General features: G+C 45.6%; 1 protein-coding gene and 1 pseudogene across 1 annotated transcript in view; both read right to left on the minus strand.

Annotated features, from left to right (window-relative positions):
• DRC11 (dynein regulatory complex subunit 11) overlaps nt 1-21,754 on the minus strand; it is a 183,949-nt gene that overhangs the window by 148,102 nt on the left and 14,093 nt on the right. The window contains exons 4-5 of the mRNA XM_027771313.1: nt 16,117-16,302; nt 13,456-13,527 (exon numbers count right to left, since the gene is read on the minus strand). Of these exons, the coding sequence (XP_027627114.1) occupies nt 13,456-13,527; nt 16,117-16,302 (258 nt within the window). The remainder of the gene's footprint in view (nt 1-13,455; nt 13,528-16,116; nt 16,303-21,754) is intronic.
• LOC102502856 (ribosome biogenesis protein NSA2 homolog pseudogene) lies at nt 20,933-21,540 on the minus strand (annotated as a pseudogene).

A 21,754-nucleotide genomic window follows, 5' to 3' on the forward strand; every position in this document is an offset into this window, starting at 1 on the left:
CCTAGTTGCTTTTGAATTTAAAGGTTATAACATATTTAGGTCTTATGTTAATGAACAGCTTTTCCTTTGGGCTAAAACATCTCTTCCTCTTTAGCAACTTTGGTCACGTGGAATTCAAATTTGTTAACTTACTGCATAAACAGCAACTCATTTAAAAATAAATTACGAATATTAAAGGGAGATAGAGAACACAATGATATACTATACATTGAAACACATCAGCTGTAGAATAATGCATCTTAATGAAGGCTTCCCATGTGAATAAACCATTATATTTACAAGCTTTCCATGGTTAATGACCCAGAACGGGATAACGAAACCTACATTTATGGCAAGGTCCTCTGTCAGCAAAAATATACATATTAATAATTGATGTCGCTGTAAAAATGGGACATAACATGACGCTTCTTGAGTTTGTGGGGAAATAGGACTATGTGGTCCATTAACTTAAAATGCTTATCTAATGTTTGATGGGCTTTGTCTTTAAAATTCCTTGTTCAAATTAGTAAGAGAAAATGGACATTTGTCCAAATGAAAATCTGTCCAATTCATCAGTCACAAATATGCTTGCAAATAAGTGATTCGATGCCGGCAAATTTCTCGAGACGCCTCGTCTCGGTGTGGGGGTGGGGTGATTGCTGTCACCACACGTGAAGATGGAGCAGCAAGGGCAAGGGTGAACATGGACTCCAGCACACGGCCGGCTCGCACAGCCTCTTGCCATGCAAAGTGCAGAGATGAATTAGCTCCTGGGCCTCCCGAGCTGCATGTGCTGGCGTGCATTAGCAAGTCCTTAGAGCAGTGCGCGTGGTCACATCACTGGGCTCGGCCCACTCGCCTTTGCTCTCATTTTGCACATGGAAGGCCGCATGCTGCTAATAGACTGCTCCTCTGTCGGCTGTCTCTAGATTGTGCAGGAGGTACGGTCCTTGGTTTATTAAGTCAGCCATTTGGTTTCATGGTTTCATTTCGGAATGATACATCAGTGTTTACGTATCTGTGTTTTTACACTACACCTCCTCACAAGGCCAACCCAGCAGGGGAAAGGAAAACGAATGGAGAGAGGAAGAGCTAATGGCTTTCTTTTGCTCACTGCTCAGAGTAGTTAGGGTAAATGTTTATTTCAGATGCCACAATGTTATTGGGTACAAAGCAATTTAAGAATAGAAAATTCTCTAGCCTCTTCAGCCTAACTTCTAAAAATTTTCTTAGTATTTAAAAAACTTGCTTAACTAGGAACTGGGTTAGAAGAGGGGCTGGTCGACTTTATAACAGATCAGGTCAGTGATAAAAGTGTAATCTGTTACGATCGTGTCCCACTTCCTTTTTAAAGGTTAAATAACCACTGGGATGGCACCTATGGTTTGTGAAACACTATTTTAAGTGTCCTGCAAGTATGAACTCGTTCTTTCTGCATTACATCCTATGCCGGAAACACATGAGGAAACAGAGGCTCAGAGAAGGCACGGGACTCTCCAGATCACACTGCAAGGAGGCAGCGGGCTGGGCTAGGCCCGAGGCATCTGTCTCCAGAGTCTCTGCTCTTACTCCCTCGAGTGCCACTGCCTCTCTCCACTGGGGGGTCTCCTCTGGCTTAGAACACTTTGTTTAAAATAATTTGTTATGGGTACTCTGTATCCACTTTAATAAAGAGGTATACTTGCAATGTGGATAGATGTGACAGGGCTGCCCACTACTCTCCTCCAACAGGGCCAGCACTGTCACATTAACCTTAAATTTAAAACTTAAAAAAAAGGAGAATTTAATAAGCATGTTTCAGTAATGCCTGACACGGGCATCTAAATGCACCCTTCCAAGTTATTTGAAACAAGAAAAAACAGAGCTGATACTGACCGAGTCCTGTGTGCTGCGCGTCAGACGGGCTCTGCAGATGACGGTGTCTACAACGCTGAGCACAAACCCAGGAGCCAGGTGCCCCCTCCGTTCCGGACACGACACTGGGGCAGAAAGCAGGCAAGAAGCCAGGCAGGGTTGCTCAGCCAGCGGGCAGCTCTGCGGTCGGATTTTGGTTGGGAAGGCAGCCTCCGAGGGCCTGGTCTTCACCACTCCGCTGGCTGAGTGGAGGGACTTTGTAATGGGCCCTCATAGGGGATAAATCAAGGCAGGCAGCCTGTCCCAGAATGCAGACCGAGGAACCCCAGGCTCAGAGGACAAAAGGGAGGGTGAAGAAGAGAATCCTTTCTGTCATTTAGTCGCTGAAGATTGGGAGGCCAGGGACAAGGTAAAGCGGGATAATGATAAAAAAGACTTTAAACCAGACTGAAAGTTTCCAAATAACTAGATCATAAAATCCAATTTGATAGAAAAGAAAATAGTGATTTTTTTTCTTTTTTTTTAAAGCCTCTTGAAGTGGACTTTTGAAATCATAAGGATCCTTCAGAGTATCCTCCTGAAAATTCTGGTCTCACGGGGGTGCCTGGCAGCCTTGCCCCTGCGACTCAGCCAGCACTGTGGCCTGGACGTCGTGGGCGCCAAACGTATCGCCGCCAGAATTTCCCCGTAGCTACAAAGGGCTCCATGCTGGACTCCACCCTGTCTAGTCCCTGGGCCGCCCCAACCCTCTGCTTCTCAAGAGCATACTTTTTTTTGGAGAGGTTTTTTTTTCGCTATAGGGCACGCGCGCTCGCCAGACAGAGACATAGAGACAGAAAGTGAGAAATCACCCCCCTTTGGAGAGGTTTTCGCTACAGGGCAAGTGCTCTCGCCAGACAGACAGAGACATAGAGACAGAAAGTGAAAAATCCCCCCCCGGTGGGGGGTGGCCATGCTGCAATCCCTTCTCCTCTGTTCTCTCGGGATCTTGGGCACACATGCACACACGCCCGGCGTGAGTTTAAGCCACCGGGTCTGGGACATGAACCGCGGTCGACTACGTGGGAATCCAGCGACATAGCCATTATGCTAACTGCTGGTTCCCTCAAGAGCATACTTTTAACAGACTCATTTCCGGTTCACAGAATTAGTAGTATATGATAACAAAGGCCAGGCTATTGTATATTTTGAAATGGGTTACACACGTATTTTATGCAGCAATTATTTTGAGTTTTGTTACATGGAAAATCTATCCATTTCTTGATAGTTTTCCACTGTCTGAGATCATTCAGTCACCATGACAATACACAACAACGTACAACCACAAACTTTCCCAAAACAGTCAGCAGGAGCCACCATTTCCCGAAGCTGTATCTCTCCCAAGCTCCGGACTAGACCCCTTACCTACAGCTCGCATGAAGTCCTCTTGACACCCTGTGGAATGGCAGCACCAGCCTGACCTTGCAGAAGGAACGGTGGATGTCTGTCACTTGGAAGCCCCACTGGCACATCACAAAGCTGGCTTCCAGTCGAGGTCTCTGCAGCACCTTCTCCATTGCCCCCCCACCCTACTGTGGAGCAACCCTGGAACTGTGCATGAACCTACGCTCGCTTCTAGGGCGCTGCCTCTCTGGGGACGCTAAGGGAAGAGCTCCTTTGCATTTAAAATTTATAACGAAACTAAAGCGAAGCAAAACAACAACCCACAAGTCATGGCAAATTTGCCTTTGAGAATAAATTTATCTTTTGGAAACAATCAAACATCACTTGAAGCCAAATGCGGTGGCTGACGAGCGACAGAGCTGAGTCTACACAGTTTGGTTGAAATGAAAGCAGGATCGTCAGAGCACTCTTCGCTGGCTCACCCTGGCGGTGACCGCGGCTCCCGGAGAGAAGCCTGTGTCTGAGGGCCGGGGCAGAGGCTCCGTGATCCTGAACAAGGAGCTTTTCCAATGGATTGTCCGAAGGGGGCCGCCCTCATCTGGGGCTGTTTGACAATAAAAAAATAAGGATGACGGTAGAAATAAACGAAACAAAAAAATTATAAAAGGGGGAGGGAGTCTAAATTATTGACTAAAAAAATAATGAAGAATGTAGCCTTTTTCATGTTAGAATTAGAAAGTGAGCAGGGTTTTATGGCCCTTTCAGGATTTAGTTGATGTGTTTACAAGTGACAGGTCTTCCTCTTCAATAAGTGCTGCCCCCCCAGCGTTCTTTATCATAATGCAAACGTCGATAGCTTCAGGGGAACATAAAACACAGGCCGGACTCTGGGACAAATGGCTTCAAAGGGACCCGCCAGTGAAATGTATTACAGTCATTACACTCTGCCTTCCACTCGCTCTACTCCATTGGTTCTGCCAATTAAAATAGCTGCACAGGATATCTAGTGTGCTATTTATTTTCCTTTGTAGATTTTAGAATACGAATATTTAAAATGGCAATATCCAAAAAAAAAAATTAATATGACAATGGAAAAAGAAACACTGAGTCAGGAACTGGAGGCACAGGGATGCCTCTTGCTCTAATTCCGCTTTCAGTTACTAAGTAGACACTCCTGGAAACTGGCCACGCTTCTCCTAAAGATTCAAATACAGTTTTGATCAGATGAGTCTCTGGTTTATACATTGGCATAATGCAATAAAATGAAATAATGAAAAAATGAAATTTTAAAATGAGTATGCAATATCTTAATCAGTGATAGAATGGAAAATGTATTCAATTGAAAACATGTCTTGGATTTGGGGTAATGGATTTTTTACGGTTATCAGTGAGTGAACAGAAGATAACATTCTTTTAAAAATTGAATCCATATATTTCACCATGTTGTAACATTTCAACAGAACATGTAAGACCAAGGGAAGACATACTTTTAAAAAAGCAAGTGGAAGAAAGTCATCCTGAATGCAAGATGGACAAGCACCCTCTAGACCATCCATCCGAACTGTGTGTTACCGAAAATCAATGTGAACTTCTTTCACTGCAGCTGAACATACATAAACCACAAAGTAAAACTGAATGTTAAGGTTAAGACATGCAATCCTACCTTTACACAGTATCGATGCAAACTACTAAGACTCTGGGGTGAGAAACGATTACAGTATTTGCTGTCTGAGTTTCTAGTGGGTAGCATGTAGCTGTTGAGTGAATGTCGCCTGAATTAAATTTTATAGAAATGGAATTAAATAGAAGTTGCTGAAGCAAAACTGCTGCTAATGTAAAAGTTCATGTTAAACTTAGAAGATCTCAGAATCTTTTTTAAAAATGTATTTATTCATTTCTTCCATGAGCAAGCAAGACACACAGAGAGAGAAAATACCCCAAACAGGGTCCTGACACCTGATCACCACACCTCCCCATCAGCCTCAGGCAGTCCCGGCTCAGGTGAGCAATGCCTGGGAACTCAGGGAGGTCTCCGGTTGGCATCCTGAGCCTTCCCACACGGGTTACCTTCAGACCAGCGCGTTTTACCGCTGCAGCACCATCTGGCCCCTAGTGCGATCTGTGGGCTGCTAATCTAACTTGTAAAGTAGAAAACGGAAAATGACTATTATTTTTAATCATTGCTTCCTCTATCTGCTTGCCTGTGAAGGGTGTTGGACAGAAATGCAACATCGTATCATTACTAATCTAGCTAGCCCTATGATTTGGAGATGTCTAGCAAACCCTGATTATAAGCTACTGCCACTTGCTTTTACTTTTAAATGTGTATTCCTCTTTTTCCTTTTAACCCTTTTTTTTAAAGTTTGTGTTTTTTTTTTTTTTCCCCCACAAAGTACATTGTGCACTTACTGGAGAGCAAGAGACAGAGAGAGGGAAAGTGAGAAATCATCTCCTAGTGGGATGGCCACTTTGCAACCGCTTTCCTCCCTTCTCTCGGATTTTGGGCGTGCACGCACACGCCGCTGCTGTGATTCTCAAGCCACCTGGACCAGGACTCAGGACTTGAACTGTGGTGGACTATGGAGGAGTCTAGCGTCTTAACCACTGTGCTACCTGCTGGGCCCTGAATGTGTATTTTTTCTAATTAACAAAGTAAAATCTGACCACTTTGGGAAATACAATCAAACAAAAAACCTCTCCAACACCCACGTAGTAAAACGTGATCGCTGTTCAAATCCGGCACTGTTCCTTTCTTTCTTTCGTATGTGTACCCATGTGGGAATACACACGGCCGAAGTCATATTCTATAAACAATCCTAAACCATGGATTTTTATCTTACACATTTTCATTTCATCAAAAATTAGTCATAAACATACCTTTAAATGTCAGCACATGCAGGGCTACTATCAATGATTTAACCACTATCTGTTCCAGAGCACTAGAATTGGTTGTTTCCCATTTTTCATGATTTAGCAGAACGCTCTAGGGAACACGTATGCACACATATACCCATTGATGATTTTCTTACGACAGATGGAATTGGAGGCTGACGTGTATACAGCTGTACGAGAGCCAGCGAGGTGGCAGGGCGGTTAGGGAAGCTGGCCCCTCTACTGCATGGCTTGAGTCCTACACCTCCTGGCTTGAGAAACACACCGGGTGTGTGTACATGTGTGTCCGAAGTCCTGAGAGGAGAATGGAGAAGGGACTGCAGTGTGGGCCCTCCCACTCCGGGGAGTGCTTTGTTACTTTCTCCTCTCCCCCCGCCTGGCCCCCCATGAGCGAGTGCACCCCTCCAGCAGATTAAAGAAAAAAAGATTGTATGAATCTCGTTGCACCTTGCTAACTGGCTTTCAGAAAGGTTGAGTCAATTTAATTCATTGGGTATGAGAATCAGCACTCCATTCCACCCTTGCCAATAATTATAACTTCAAAAGTTTTACTTTTGCTATAAGACAGATACAACTTCCTCTGTTTCACAGTTCTAAGGTGCACATTTTTCACAGATCGACCTAGCTGAAATTGGGGATGGACGTGCGTTACTATAAGGCTCTGTTTTGCTTTACTTGGCAGCATATTTTTCTTAATGGTCAAAATAATGATCCAGCCTATAGCTGATGACATCTTAGAGTCAGTGAAATACAGTGGGGTATCATTTCATTTTTATTTTTTAGAATTTCTTTCTTTTTTGTAAAAAAAAAAAAAAAAAGCCTTGCCAGAGTATGTGTGCACTCACTGAGAGACAGAGAGAGTAAGAAAGCAGCCCCCACAGGGCATGGTCGTGCTGCAACCCTTCTCCTCCATGTCTTCCTCCTTTTGGGATTCTAGGCACGCACACACATGTGCCCAGAGTGTTTCTCATGCTACCAAGTCCAGGACTCAAACTGCATGGTTGGCCATGAGGGATCCAGCCACCTTAACCACCAAGTCACTCACCCACCTGCATCTGGCCCTATTGATTTATTTTCAGAAAGGGTCTTGCTGTTGCAATCCTCCTGCCTCAGCCTCCCGTGCCCCTGGGGTTATAGGTGCATGCCACCACACACAGCCTCTTGGTTGGCCTGGGAATTGACCAGGTTTCTAATGCAGTTCCAGCCTGTGGAACGGTGCCTCAGTGTGTACTCCTGAGACTGGGCCTGAGTTTGTATTTTAATGGGTAGGCATGATTTATATAAAACAATCTCAGTATATATTTCAATGTCCCTGTGAATATTAAAAAAAATTGTCATAAAAATAGATGCATCACCTGGACCATTTTCAGCATACAGTTACATAGCATTAACTATATTTGCACTATTGTTCAACAGATCTCTTGAACTTTTCCATCTTTTTTTTTTTTTTGGAGAGGTTTTTGCTATAGGGCGTGTGCGCTCGCCAGACAGAAAGACATAGAGACAGAAAGCGAGAAATCACCCCCCGGGGGGATGGCCACGCCACAATCCCTTCTGCTCCATTCTTCTCTCGGGATCTTGGGCATGCACGCACACGTGCCCGGCGTGAGTATTAAGCCACCGGGTCTGGGATGCGAACCGCGCTTGAATACGTGGGAGTCCAGCGACATAGCCATTACGCTAACTGCTGGTTCCCTTGAACTTTTCCATCTTTGTAACTGAAATTCTGTAGCAGTAACCAGCAGCTCCCCTCCGTCCTCTCCGCAGGCCCTGGTGACCACCATCCTACTCGGTTTCTATGAGCTCAATGACTGTAGATGTCACACGTCCATGGGCCATGCACACCCAACCCTCCGCGGCTGGCTTGCTGCGCTCTGCACAGTGCCCTCACTGCCCATGTTGTACCGTGTGTCAGAACTTCATGCTTTCACATGACTAATGGTCCACTCAGTGAATTCCTAGATCATAAAAATCTATGAAAACTGGCAGAAATTGCTCACCTGGTGGATTCTGATAGCATACCTAAACAACCAAAAAGCAAAAGATAGACTGGAGTCTCAAGGGGCTCCCAATTTCCAAAAAATAAATGTTGACTGGTTTCTGAAACAGCTGAGAGGGGCACGGCTGGTGGTGTGGGGTTATGGTGCTGGACTCCCACAGGGCTGATCACAGGCCAAGTGAGTCCCGACCTGGCGGCCTGAAAATCACACCAGGCACAAGTGTGGGAATTAAGGTGACGTGGTACCTGATTTAGTGGTAGAGGAGCCCCGCTGCTCCAGCCTCTTGCCCACCTGCATCCGTGGCCTCTGTGCATTACTTTCAAAGTCAGCACAGAATTATTTTGCTTAAGGAAAGAATTTAGCTCCATGTTCCAGAAAACAAGGTCTGGTTCCCTGGTAAAAGGGTACGATACCGCCATGCCTGTGTTTATAGTTTCCAACTGTGACATACAAGTTTTATTGCCTTAAAATTATGAGAGATCATACCAGATTAGCATAAATGATCTAAGTAATACCTTGATTTTATCACTTGTATTCTTTTGTTTTGTCTTTATCAGAGGTGTATACAGTTGCCAGAGAGAGGCAGAAAGAGAGAGAGGAAAAGTAAGGAATTACCCCCCAGAGGGGATGGCCATGCCACAATCCCTTTTCCTTCTTTTTTGTTTTAGGATGCTGGGCACGCGCGCCAGCGTAAGAGCGATGAAAATCATATGGCAATACCCTGAAGATGGAGCTAGTGCTGTGTCTGTACTTCAGACCACTGGCAAGACCTTTCAGTGTATTTTAAATCCCCCGGCCCAGAACAGAATATGTAATGCTTAGACAGGAAATCTAATTAAAATATGTCTAAAATGGTTACATGGTTGGGCACGGAATGAACAGAACTGAGCTATGAACTACATGATGGGAACCTTTGCTGGATTTCCTGTAGAAGTGAGAAAAGACAATGTAGTGCTAAGGAATAACACTCAAGGGCCAGCAAGTGGCATGGTGATTAAGGTGCTAGACTCCCACATGGACAAACACGGTTTGAATCCCATACCTGGTGGCTAACTTTTTCACTTTCTCTCTCTTTCTCTCTCGGTAAGTGTATGTTCCCTGTAACAAATTAAAATAAATAAACAAACAAATAAATAAAATAAAATAAACAATTCTTTAAAAAATAGCACTTAAACATAAAAAGAGAAAAATATGAAGAGAGCCATATTGCTGTATTGATTAAAAATGGTAAATTGCATTTATTTAAAAAATTGTTTTGAGAGATTTTTGTTATAGGGTGCATGTACCTGCTGGAGAGACAGAGAGACAGAAAGCAAGAAATCATCTCCCAGGGTGGATGGTCATGCCACAATCCCTCTCCTGCATTCTCTTCTCAGGACCTTGAGCATGCCTGGTGTGAGTTTCAAGTCACTGGGTCCGGGTCTCGATCCATGGTTGACCACACGGGAGTCTAGCACCTTAACCACTACAGCACCTGTGGCCCCAAATTGCATTTATTTTTTCCCTTTTACATTAGTCTCTGAGCATGTCTACCACTATAAGCAGAAAGAAAAAACCCCGTCTCACTTTTTTGTCCCATTAAAATCACATTTGATAAGTACATAGAACTAGGAATATGTATCACAAATGCAGTTATTTAATAAAGATTCAATTTAGAAAGCAACAAATTATTTAAATCATGATTCATACATTTTCCCCTCTGATATAATTCTGAACAGGCGTTTCATCTGTCATATTTTAGACTTAAGACAGATGTTCATCTGAGAAAGATGTAAGAATAAACAAGGGAATAAAAAAATAGGAACACAGAAATTGTCTTAGGAAGATGGAGGTTTATTTATTTTTAATTTGCTATAGGGCATGTGTGTTCACTGGAGAGAGACAGACAGAGAGTGAGAAAGAGAAGAGAGAGCCACGCCCCAATCCTTCTTCTCCATTTCTCGTTTTCGGATTGGGAGTACGCACACACGTGTGCCTAGCGTGTTTTTCAAGCTGCCAGGTTTGGGACTTGAACTGGACAGTTGGCCATGTGGAATCCAGCTGCCTTAGCCACCTGGCTACTGGCTGGCCTGAGGGTAGAGGTTCATTTACACACTCTTGATTCTGGTGGCTGAGAAGTCCAAAGGCCTAGGCTGATGAAAGCACAGCGTAGAGGAGAGCAGGCATGAGCAGATAGAGCCAGCAGCTTGCCCCATCCTCCCCTGCAGCAACCACTCTCATGACTAACCTCTTCTCGGGAGACCTCCAACTCACTGGTCTTGAGAGACATCGCTCACCTATTCATGACAGCGCTGTCTCCATGAGGGCAGTCACCACGGAGCAATCGTTGCCTGCCAGGTCTCACCCCTCCTCACCCCGTATCCCCAACATGGAACTCTGGGGACACCCCGGGATTTGAACCGTAACGGTGTCCCTGCTTTGCATTTCACAAAATATGGAGGAACTCTAAACAATCACTTCTACAGCTATGAGGAGACTTCAGAAGTTTGCAGAAAAGCAGAACTAAAATGTGAGTTTATTTTAGTGCAAAGAAATGGAGATCCATGCATGTTGTCATGGCATGCGTTTGTCATGAACTCTTTGAAGATCCCCTCATCTACCATGGACGATTGGAACTGCATTACCTCCCTGTTTCTGGATGCCAATCTCTTACTTGACAACTAAGACCACACTGATATGAATATGGCAAACTTTGGGACCAGCAGTTAGCGTAATGGCTATGTCGCTAGACTCCCATGTAGTTGACTGCGGTTTGTGTCCTGGACCCGGTGGCTTAAAACTCACGCTGGGCGCATGTGTGTGCGTGCCCAAGATCCTGAGAGGAGAATGGAGGAGAAGGGATTGCAGTGTGGCCATCTCCCCTGGAGGGTGATTTCTCACTTTCTGTCTGTCTGTCTCTGTCTAGTGAGTACACACGCCCTATAGCAAAAACATCTCAAAAAAAAAAAATATGGCAAACTTTGCTCATTTTTTTCAAGTGAAGAAATTTCAAGGGTTGGTATGTTGGGCATTAAAGGTGCAAGTTTTAAATATTCGTTCTGAGATGAACTGGACTCAGAAAGGTGAGCTCCTGAACTCCCACCATCAGTTCCTGAGGCTGCATTTGTCCCTGTGCCCTTGCCCAAGCTGGGTCTCATATTATTAGCTCTTATTCTTTTGTTATTAGAGATATTTTTTTTCATACTGCCAGAAGGCACCTGTACTTGCCTGACACAGACAGAGAAAGACAGAAAGCACGCCTCGATGGCGTGTGGTCATACCACAATCCCTTCTCTCTCATTTCTCCATCCTGTCGGGATTCTGGGCACACACTCACACACCCACTGTGCTTTCCAGCGTGCAAGGGCTGGGATTTGAACTGCAGTTGATTATGTAGGATTGGGCTTCCATAACTACTAGGCCATGGGGCTGGTCTTTGTTAGCATTGTTTCTTTTTATTTATTTATTTTTTCATTGAATTGGCAGACGGCATGTATACTTACCAGGAATAGTGGAGAGAGAGAGAGACAGAGAGAGAGAGACGGAGAGAGAGAGAGAGAGAGAGAGAGAGAGAAAGTAACTCCTGTGCGGTATAGTTACACCTCAATCCTGCCTCCATTTCTCTGTCCCATAGGGATTTTGGGTACACACACACACACACACACACACACACACACACACACAGGTACTTTGAAAATCTTTTCAGTATTTGCTACACGGATGGCTTATTTAGGGTTTTTACCATTTGGTCGGCTTGATACTTATACTTGCCTTGACAATCTTCTCTGTTTAATATTTTCTAATTTATGACCGTAATGTTCATGACATCATGTAAAGTTTTAACTTGGCTGATGTCTCAGGTTATATGCATGCCTTTGTGTTTTCTTCCTTTTCTGCTCAGCTCACCAGAGCTCACTAGCATGTGGACCGCCTCAGCCATTGCATTTATCAATGCTGTGGTTTCAGTTTTCGTCTGAGCGTTAGAGAGGGGCACGGAGCAATGCAGCCCTCTACAACTCATGTAGAGCCGGGACAGGACCTGCAAGACTTCTTTTCTTTCTTTCTTCTTTTTAGAAATGTTTTTAAAACTACAGCATTCCTTAATGAAAACTGAGCAGGTCAACAAACAAGGCCCCACCAGGAACGGTCACCGTCGTGGCTGACACTCAGCTTTGCAAAGGGTTGGCAGAAGGGAGCTGGAGAACCTCTTCCAAACATTTCAAGGGTTGTCACGTGAAGGGGACACAAGGCACATTCTGAGCCACCACAGAGGACAGGGCTCTGGCCAACTAGCAGGGTCTGCAGGGAACAGATTTCAGTTAAATGAAAGAAAGCAGCTTTGAAAACGGGACAGAATGGGCCTGGCCGGGGGCTGGCAGGGGGAACTCTGTGCTCAGGAGGGGCTCAGGGCCAGCCCTCCTCACAGGCTTACCCTGGATCCAGACAACGTAGAAAAACCGTTAGCGGCAAACAGTCGGTAAGATGGTCACCTGTGACTCCTCACCCTAGTTCTCACCCTCATGTCGCCCCCTCCCCCGAGTGTGCGTGGACCCTCCAACTCTCTTCTAACCATCGTGCAGGGCAAAGTGATGGCATGCCACGTCTAGGATCACTGCATGTGGTTGTAAGTGACCCTTCTTTTCCTTGTGGCTTTGGTGAAGCAAACTGTTACATGGAGAGGCCCCCGCAGCAAGGAACTGGCAGAAACAGAGGCCCACAGTCTGTCAGCCCCAGGGAACCGACCGTGCCAATGACACCAGCCCAGAATAAGGTCCCTTCACCAGGGGAGCCCCAGATGAGACCCCAGCCCACTGACACCACACTGCAGCCCCTGAGACCGCGAACAGAGGACCCAGCTCAGCCGTGCCGACTCCTGACCACAGGGAGAGGACAAGTGGGTGTTGTTTTAAGCAGCTAAGTTTGTGATAACCTGTTATATGGCAATAACTAACTAGTACAGCCTCCCATTCTGGTTCAGTAATCACAAGAGCAAATCCTCCTCATTCAAAATAGAAAACTGGAAAAAACCCTCTCCCAAACCCGGTAGTGTCAATGCCAACCCACTCCTACCACCATGAAGATTAATCAAGTAGTGTACCCTGGTAACATCGGGCTGGAGCAGTGTAGTGACAACCTGTAGCCCGCTTCCATATTGAGCAGTCCCGTCATGTGCTCCAGTGGCAGGGGAGGGATACCACCCTGCCCTCTCCAGATCCTGGGCCAGTGTCTGTACAATACAGGTAAGTCCATTCTCTTATGTTATTATTTTGCTTTCCTTTCTTCCCACAAAAGTTCTCTAAAGGAGACATAAATCTTATAGATCCTGTTGTTTTTAAGAAAACCAGGTCTTGTCTGTAAGAAAACTTACCATGCCCAGGAATACCATCTCCTCTTCTCTCTGTCTTACGGTTTTCTTAGATTGATGGAAACCTCGCCATACCTAAAAACAGAGTTATTTATTTACTACACAAACATATGCAGATAAATGGCACATCCCAAACACCATAATGGGCATTCCCCCCAGGCTGCTCATTGAGGAACAATTTTTAGAGAGAGACTGAGTCACAGAAATGCTCTCCAATTTTCATTAGTGAGCTTCCCCTGGACTTCTTCAAGAGAAACTTGGGAATAGCAGGAGGGTGAGGCTAGATCTAAAGGTGGCACTTTATGGTTTTAAAAGAAGAATTTCTACGCTAGCAAGTGCCATGGTGGCTAAGATGCTGGACTACCACACGACTGAGCATGGTTCGAGCCCTGGATCCAGCAGCTTGAAGGTCATGCTGGGAGTGTGTGTGTATGTGTGTGTGTGTGTGTGTGTGTGTGTCCGTCCAGAATTCCAAGAGAAGAATGGAGGAGAAGGGGCTGCAGTGCAGCCATCCACCCTGGGGGATGATTTCTCGCTTTCCCTCTCTCTGTTTCTCAGGCGACCGTGTGTGTCCTATGGCAAAAACCAAAAACTGAAAAAAAAAAAGAATTTCCAAATGCATGTGGGGAAAGAGCAGAGTAGCTTCCAAAGCTGTAAAACTCATGCTTTTAACTCAGATGCTAACACTTTATTCCCCACAGAAACTAGAAAGAAAGTAACTTAACTGTTTCCCTACTCCCTCCCTCACTCCTGCCCTACAGGATCAGGGACACCGTCTGAGCATCTGCTCTGCTTTAAGTCCTCCTACTTACTTTTCCTCAAACCTAATGCTCACTGGTACCCCACTGCCGCTCTCTACATTTTTCATAAATAGCCTGAGTTCAAAGGTAAAAAATGTAGAGAGAGAGGAGCTCCTGCATCATGGGAATGTAAAGTAGCATCGCCATTATGGAAAGCCATATGGAGGCGCCTCTCAAGGCTAAAAAGGGAATGACTGTGCTAACCCACTACTGGGCATGGTACAGCGGGCACAGAAACAGAGGCCCACAGTCTGACCGTGAGCAGATGAGACCCCAGCCACTGACACCACACTGCAGCCCTTGAGACCGTGAGCACAGGACCCAGCTCAGCCATGCCCAGACTCCTGACCACGGGGACTATGAGATGACAGATGGGTGTTGTCATGCAAAATGGATCTCATCTGACAAAGGGAAGAAACTCTCAAAGGCCACCTGGAGAAAGAACATGAGACCAGCAGTTAGCGTAATGGCTATGTCGCTGGACTCCCATGTAGTCGACCGTGGTTTGAGTCCTGGACCCGGTGGCTCAAACTCACGCCAGGCCGTGAGTGCCCAAGATCCCGAGAGGAGAATGGAGGAGAAGGGATTGCAGTGTGGCCATCCCCTCTGGGGGGTGATTTCTCGCTTTCTATCTCTCTGTCTGTCTGGGGAATGCATGCGCCCTATAGCAAAAACCTCTCCAAAAAAAGAAAAAAAAAAAAGAAAGAAAGAACATAGGTATTCTGGTATTAGTGATGGTGGCTGGAATTCTTTTCAAATGGTATGTGCTTCTGCAAGCTCACAGGTATTGACCTTTCTCCTCCTTTTGTAATTATATGTCTGTGTTGAGGACAGAAGTCTGACTGCTTTTTCCTGTTTCCAAAATGCCTGCGGTGAGTCACGCCTACAAACATTAACAGACCATTTGACTCATCGATAATAGGACTCTTTCTACATCCTGTCCTTGGGACAGTATCTTGTGATCTATACAAGTCCCCGTATTGCTGTGACAGTACACTCCATGCTGACGCCTTCCCGAAGGACAGACCTCCCTTTCCAATCAACAACTGTAAAACCCATGTATGGCCTACAAGCCCCTGCTTCCAGATATTCTGCCTTGTGGGGCCAGACCAATGAAAGAACTCTTTGCCCCAAATTCCAAACCTTGTCCCAGCAGTTGGCATAATGACTATGTCTCTGGATTCCCATGTAGTCAACCACAGCTCAAATCCTGGACCTGGTGGCTTAAACTCACACCAGGCATGTGTGCGTGTGTGCCCAAGATCCCGAGAGGAGAATGGGGGAGAAGGGATTGTGCATGGCCATCCCCCTGGGGGGTGATTTCTCACTTTCTGTCTCTGTCTCTCTCTGCCCTTCTGGTGAGTGCACATGCCCTACAGCAAAAACCTCTCAAAACAAAACAAAACAAATAAAAGGAACCTCTGTATCTGATCACCCTGAGAAATGCATGTTTACCTTTCTCTGGAATGGTCACACATATTCGTGTTTAGAAATAAACCACATTAATTATTATTTCTGCAGAGTTGGTTATTTCTGTCAACAGTATGTAAACATATTTTTAAAAAATACATTAAAGATTTATATCTTTATCAAATTTTATCAACATTCTTTCTAACAAGTATCAGTGGTCTTTAAAAATATTTAAATTAAATAAATTACATTAATTCTTACTTAGAATAAAAATTATATGTCCAAGCTTAGTTCATAGTTTCCCCAGAGTAAGTTCATAAATATTTACAGAATTTAGTCCAGTTCTACTAAGGGTAGGATTTGCAGATTTTGTTTCGAGCTCAGCCCCAAAGCTGGCACGTATCTCTAGCAGTTCAGGACACCTCATCCCCCAGTGCAAGAGCCCAGCCTGTACCTTCTGAATGCACAGGGCAGCAGCCCCTGTGTCTACTACTTTCTCTGTCTTGGCTTGCTTTGCTCTGTACTCTCGAAGGTAGATCTGCTTCATAAATATTGCTCTCAGACGACCTTGCCGCGCCCTCTCGGCAATCTGGATAAATTTAATTGCATCATCAAAGGGGATACCTTTCACAGAGTACCTCTGCAAAAAAACAGTGAAGATACAGTACGGACATGTGAATGCCATCAATTGACCCCAGGGACAGCACACGCTCACTTCTAATGTGGTCTTGCTAAGAATCTCCATGCTCGGTAGTATGGTAGTCACGCCACACTATTTGTGTTTCCAGGGGATTTTGTATATTTTTATAATAGGCTATGCTCATGCTAGGAGCTCCAAATTAAGGACTCATAGCTTTCCTCTACCGTCGAAACCAAATATTCATCAGCCCCACAATATTTTAGGTTGGTAGCAAATTGCACTAGACACATCAATAAAACTTGAAATTGCTATCAATAGTTCATTAACTTAACAGAACTACAGAAATGAAAAACACAGAGTTAATGTTAGAATTTAAAATTTAAAATACAATGAAGTAAAATGCTGAGTTTAAAATCAATTACAGAATGACCTGGTGAATATGAGTAATGCTAAAATCATTTTAGGAGCACTTAATTTTATACATGAAATGTCTCCTGGTATGTGCACACTTGCCCTTTGAAACACGTGCAGTTGATGAATGCTGTTAGGCAGAGGAGCCGTGGACTGTGCAGTAATGCGTCGTCTCAGGTGGGATTCGAACACAACAAGGTCATCTGAGAGCAATGTCTGTGAAGCAACAAACTCAGCCCAGGAGACGTGCCATTTTTTGAGAAAAGAGGATTAAGAGTGTATCAGAGGCCCATGTGAGCTCTGAGCGAACTTGGGGTGAGGCCCTCTGTGGCCCTTGAAGCAAGGGACAAGCTGTGTACATGACCTGGCTCAGTGGAACGTCTGTGTGTGGACGGAGGCAAGAGGGAGAGGCCTCCTGAGCCATCAGAGCAGCAAAGTACAGACTGGACCATCTCGAGGCCTCAGAGGGTGGTAATAAGGAGCAGGCTCTGAGGTCTTGAGTGTGGGAGCTCCGATTTATCATGGGGCCACTGCTTCCCAAGATGACGACTTCTGTGAGACCAGGTGGGAAGAGGGGCCACGGGAGGAAGACAGGGAGAGGGAGGGGATGTTTTTGAGAACCTACAGATACCACGTATTTTTCATATACAGCCATGTGTCACTTGATGATGGATGTTTTGAGAAATGCATCTGCTACAGTTTGGATGTCCCCCAGAAGTTCACATGTTAGGACCTGGTTGTATGCAAAAGTGTTAAGTGAAAACTGAATTCCTTCATTGTGTCCTGGGCGGGGGTTTGGTGGGCTCTGGGGTATGATAAGGTCATTAGGGCAGGCCCCTGCTGATCAAGCTCTGCTACATTTATAAGACGGGAGAGGAGACCGGGACAGATGAAAAAGAGCACAGCTGCTCTGCTCGGGATCCTGCCCGCTCCCATTCTGCGATGCCTTTGGGCCATCTACAAGACCAGACTCAGGAGTTAAGAAAACTTTATTCTCTTAAATCCACTCAGTTCTTGGTATTTCTGTAAGCAACACAATGACAGACTAAGACAACACTGTAAGGTAGTTCTGCTGTGTGAACACCGTGAAGTGCACTTACACAAACCTGGCTAGTACGGCGGACCACACACCCAGGCCATCTGGTATAGCCTACATGCACCTCCTACGACTACTGTCATACACGGGGCTGTCAGGGACTGAGACACCATTGTCCAGCACATGATGCATATTCTTATCATATTTACAAATGCAGCCTATCATAAGGCAGGATTATTGTGACCCCATAAGAGTTAAGAAAACTGAGGCTCATGGAAGTAAAGGAGCTTGCACAAGTTCCGTGGTTAACGGGCAGAGCCAATCTGAACGGGGCTGTGCTTCTTTCATCAAACTGTCCACTATACCCTCAATGGCAGCTCAAAGGAAGCTCTTTCATAAAACAACTCCCAGAGTTTCATTTTCAGTAAGATTTCATTGCTTCAAACTTGCAGGGAGCACGCATTTTTAACCATGTGCTTTGCGTGGTAGGAAAAAACCCAGCATTGTTATATTTAAGGAAATGATGCATGTAAAGGCACTGAGGCATACAGTAGGCACCCAGAAATGTGAGCTGGTGCTGCACGTCCTTCCTTCAGAGTCCACGCTGTCATTCTGTAGGTAGCCCATTTCCGAATCACCCTGTCCAAGTGCCTGGAGTTCTCTTTTCAACACGACAAGCATTTTGTGCATCTGAGGAGGTCCCAATAGGGGAAAACACAAATGTAGGTGATGGACAACACATTTTCTATAATCCTTCTTGGGGTATACATTGTACATGTTCTAGAGATAAGCAGCAAACATGGGGCCCCGGTGAAGACCATGTCAAGAGGTTGTGAGTCTCTTGTTTACTGAGCACAATGCATATCTGAGAGGAGTCTGGGCCAGTAGAGATGAATTGCCTTGCCCGGCAGAGGCTGGGGGTGGCTGAGCTGGATGCTGAGCAAGGGAAGGAGGAGGGAAACCTCCTTGCTGTTGACATAATATGGACAAAGAGGGACTATGGGCAGGAGGAAGAACAAAGAGGAGTTCCTAGGGCTTTAATATCAGATGTGCTGTAACTGCCCTCCTCCCATCCTTCTGCAATCTTAGTGTATTCCACAGTGCTTGTCACTGGTTTGTGGGAAGAAATAAAGTCTGAGCGCTTGGTTCTGACAGATGCACAAACAGAAAGCATAGCCACAGAGGAAGACTGGTTAGAGAATGATTAGAGGATCCCCAGCAAGACGGCCTAGGAGTCAACCTCAGGGGATTCAGCAAGCAGAAAAGGGGCCAGTCATTTACAGAAGGGGCACAGAAGTAGAGATCATCTTGAGTCAGAAGGGTAAGGAAAGGATTCTCCCCTCCCCATAGGGTGCATGAGCTCACTGGAGAGAGACAGACAGAGACAGTGAGAGGGAAAGTGAGAAATCACCCCCTAGAGGGGATGGCCACGACACAGTCCCTTCCCCTCCATTCTCACCCTAGGATCTTTTTTTTTTTTTTGAGAGGTTTTTGCTATAGGGCATGTACGCTCGCCAGACAGACAGAGAGAGACAGAGAGACAGAAAGTAAGAAATCCCCCCCTAGGGGGGTTGGCCATGCCACAGTCCCTTCTCCTCCATTCTCCTCTCAGGATCTTGGGCATGCATGCATATGTGCCTGTCATGACTTTCAAGTCACCAGGTCTAGGACTTGAAGTACTGTCGGCCATGTGGGAGAATCCAGCACCTTAACCACCCTGCCACCTACTGGCCCCCCACCCCAACATTTTTTTTTCTTTTAATTTTTGTCACAGGGTGTATGTGCTCACCAGAGAGAGAAAGAAAGTGAAAAAGCACTCCTCATGAGTAATAATCAAGTTACAATCTTTTCTCCTCTGTTTCTCCTTTTGGGATGCCGGGCATACACCAGGCGTTTTCAGGCCACTCCAACTGCACGGCCAGCCAGGTGGGATCTAGCTTCCTTAATCATTACACCACCAACTGGTCTAGGAAAGGATTCTTAAAGGAATCTGTATCAAGTTGGGCTCTGAAGAATGGATACCATGTTGGTAGGCAGCCGAGTGGGAGAGAGGAGCAAGCCCCCTGTCCAGCATGGAGCGTGCCTATGCAAAACAAAAGGTGGCACCAGGCTGGTCCGTGGAGAGGTACTTTCCCTGTGTCCTGTGGCAGGCAGACAGGGCGCTTTGTCTCCTGCCTTCACCAGCATGCACTGGGAATCTTCCCTAGCATCATGGCAGAGGCCGGCCATATCCACTGGGGCCTATTTGCAGGAAGGCCACACATGCTGGCTTTCATTGTGCACTGTGGTCTGCACCTGCAGTCTCACCATAGTTACTTAAAGGGCACCCTCTCACTCCGGAATGTCTCTGCTTAGATGGGCATCTGTTGTTTTACTGCGCAGGCTAGAAAGACCAGCCAGAGGAGCCAGGCGCTAACTCTGTAGGCAGTGAGAGCCACCAAAACGCATAAGATGGAGAGGTCAATGCCACATGGAAAGGACAGGACAAGACTACCCACCACTGCTCTGGAGATTACTGCAAGATTCCAGGGGAAGGTAATGAGACCTGGAATGAGGACAGCTGTGCGAGTGGGACACAGTTATGCTACGAGTACAAGGGAGGACAGAGGAGGAGGCAGGAGACAGAACTGACTGGATTCCACCTCTCACTTTCCAGGGGCATCTTTAAGTGTTTTTCTTTCCCTCTCTGTAGACAGCCCATCCAAGGTGATGCAGGTACCACTCGGCTTTTTAGAGTCAATATTTTTAGAAAGTGTAGTAATGTGTAGCTCCTAGTGAAGCTATTTAATTTATTTCTTTTACTTTACAATTTCTTATTTACATTTAATTGTTGCACATTTTTTTTTTTTTTTGGTAAAACTAGGCCACTTTATTGTTTTTGAACAATTTCATAAATAATCCTTTGATGACTCCAGACACGTAAGACTGGCTGTATTCAGAAACATCCGTCATGAAGGTTTCCAGGTTGGTGTGTCATCTTCCAAAGTTACAAGGCATTACTCGGAGGCAGCTGCTCTCACCAGTAAGACAGCATCTAGGCAGCCATCATTTTCAGGATTGTTGGGAACTTGGGCACATTTCCCCCAAATAACCTTGCCTCCTGTGTCACAGACCCAACTCGCTCACGTTCACCTCAATGACAGTACCTGTGGTGATAACACCCAAAGTTGTATACGGGGGGATGAGGGGTTCTTCTTTACACCGAGTATTGGCAGGCGAAAGGTGGCTTTCAGTTCAGGATGTTACGTGGGCCTTCTTGAAACGTGAGCCCACTGGCCTAATGAGCCTTTCATATTTGGGTGGTTTTCTGGTACAGCATCTCCAACAAAGCAGACTTTTGTAACCAGCCTCTTCCTTGCCTCCTTCTTTCTCTTTCCAGTTTGAATAGCTTTTAAGACTTCTGTTTCTCCCTGGGCTAGAACTTTGGGTAGAGGGACTTCCCACTTTCCCGCTTTCTCTTTCCATTTTTGTTTAATCATATTGGAAAGTACTTTAGCTCAGGCCCATCCTTCTCTGTCCAACAGGTAGGCAGGTCCTGCCCCCTGTGGAGTCTTTCCGTTACTCTTCTGTTTGGTGTTCCTCTTTTCATGTATCTTGATCGTCTTTTTCATTTGTATTTTCTCAGCGTGGCGCTGTTTATGATAGGGCTTAGCCTTCAGACCAGCCATCTTCTTTGCCTTCTTTGAACGTTCATGAGCCTCCCAACTTCCCTTCGTTCTCTTTTTCTCATGGTAATCCAAACGGTATCCATAGCGTTTACGATGTAATTCAATATATTCGTTTTGTGGCATGGTGACGGCTGCAGCGTCTCCGAGAGGATGCAAAGTCGTCAACTTTCAGGTCTCAGAGACCAGGAGACCCGACGCAGTATGGGGTGGGAAAGCTAATGGTTGCACACCTTTAACTCTGGCAGTGATCCAAAGATCCGAAGACGGAAGGAGATACCGTAGACTGCACTGGGTCAGGGAGAAACCGGACAGGGGTCAGGAAACAAAGGCTGAACAG

Source organism: Tupaia chinensis, unplaced genomic scaffold, assembly GCF_000334495.1.
Source record: "Tupaia chinensis unplaced genomic scaffold, TupChi_1.0 Scaffold000030_1, whole genome shotgun sequence".
In the NCBI taxonomy this organism is placed as follows: Eukaryota; Metazoa; Chordata; class Mammalia; order Scandentia; family Tupaiidae; genus Tupaia; species Tupaia belangeri.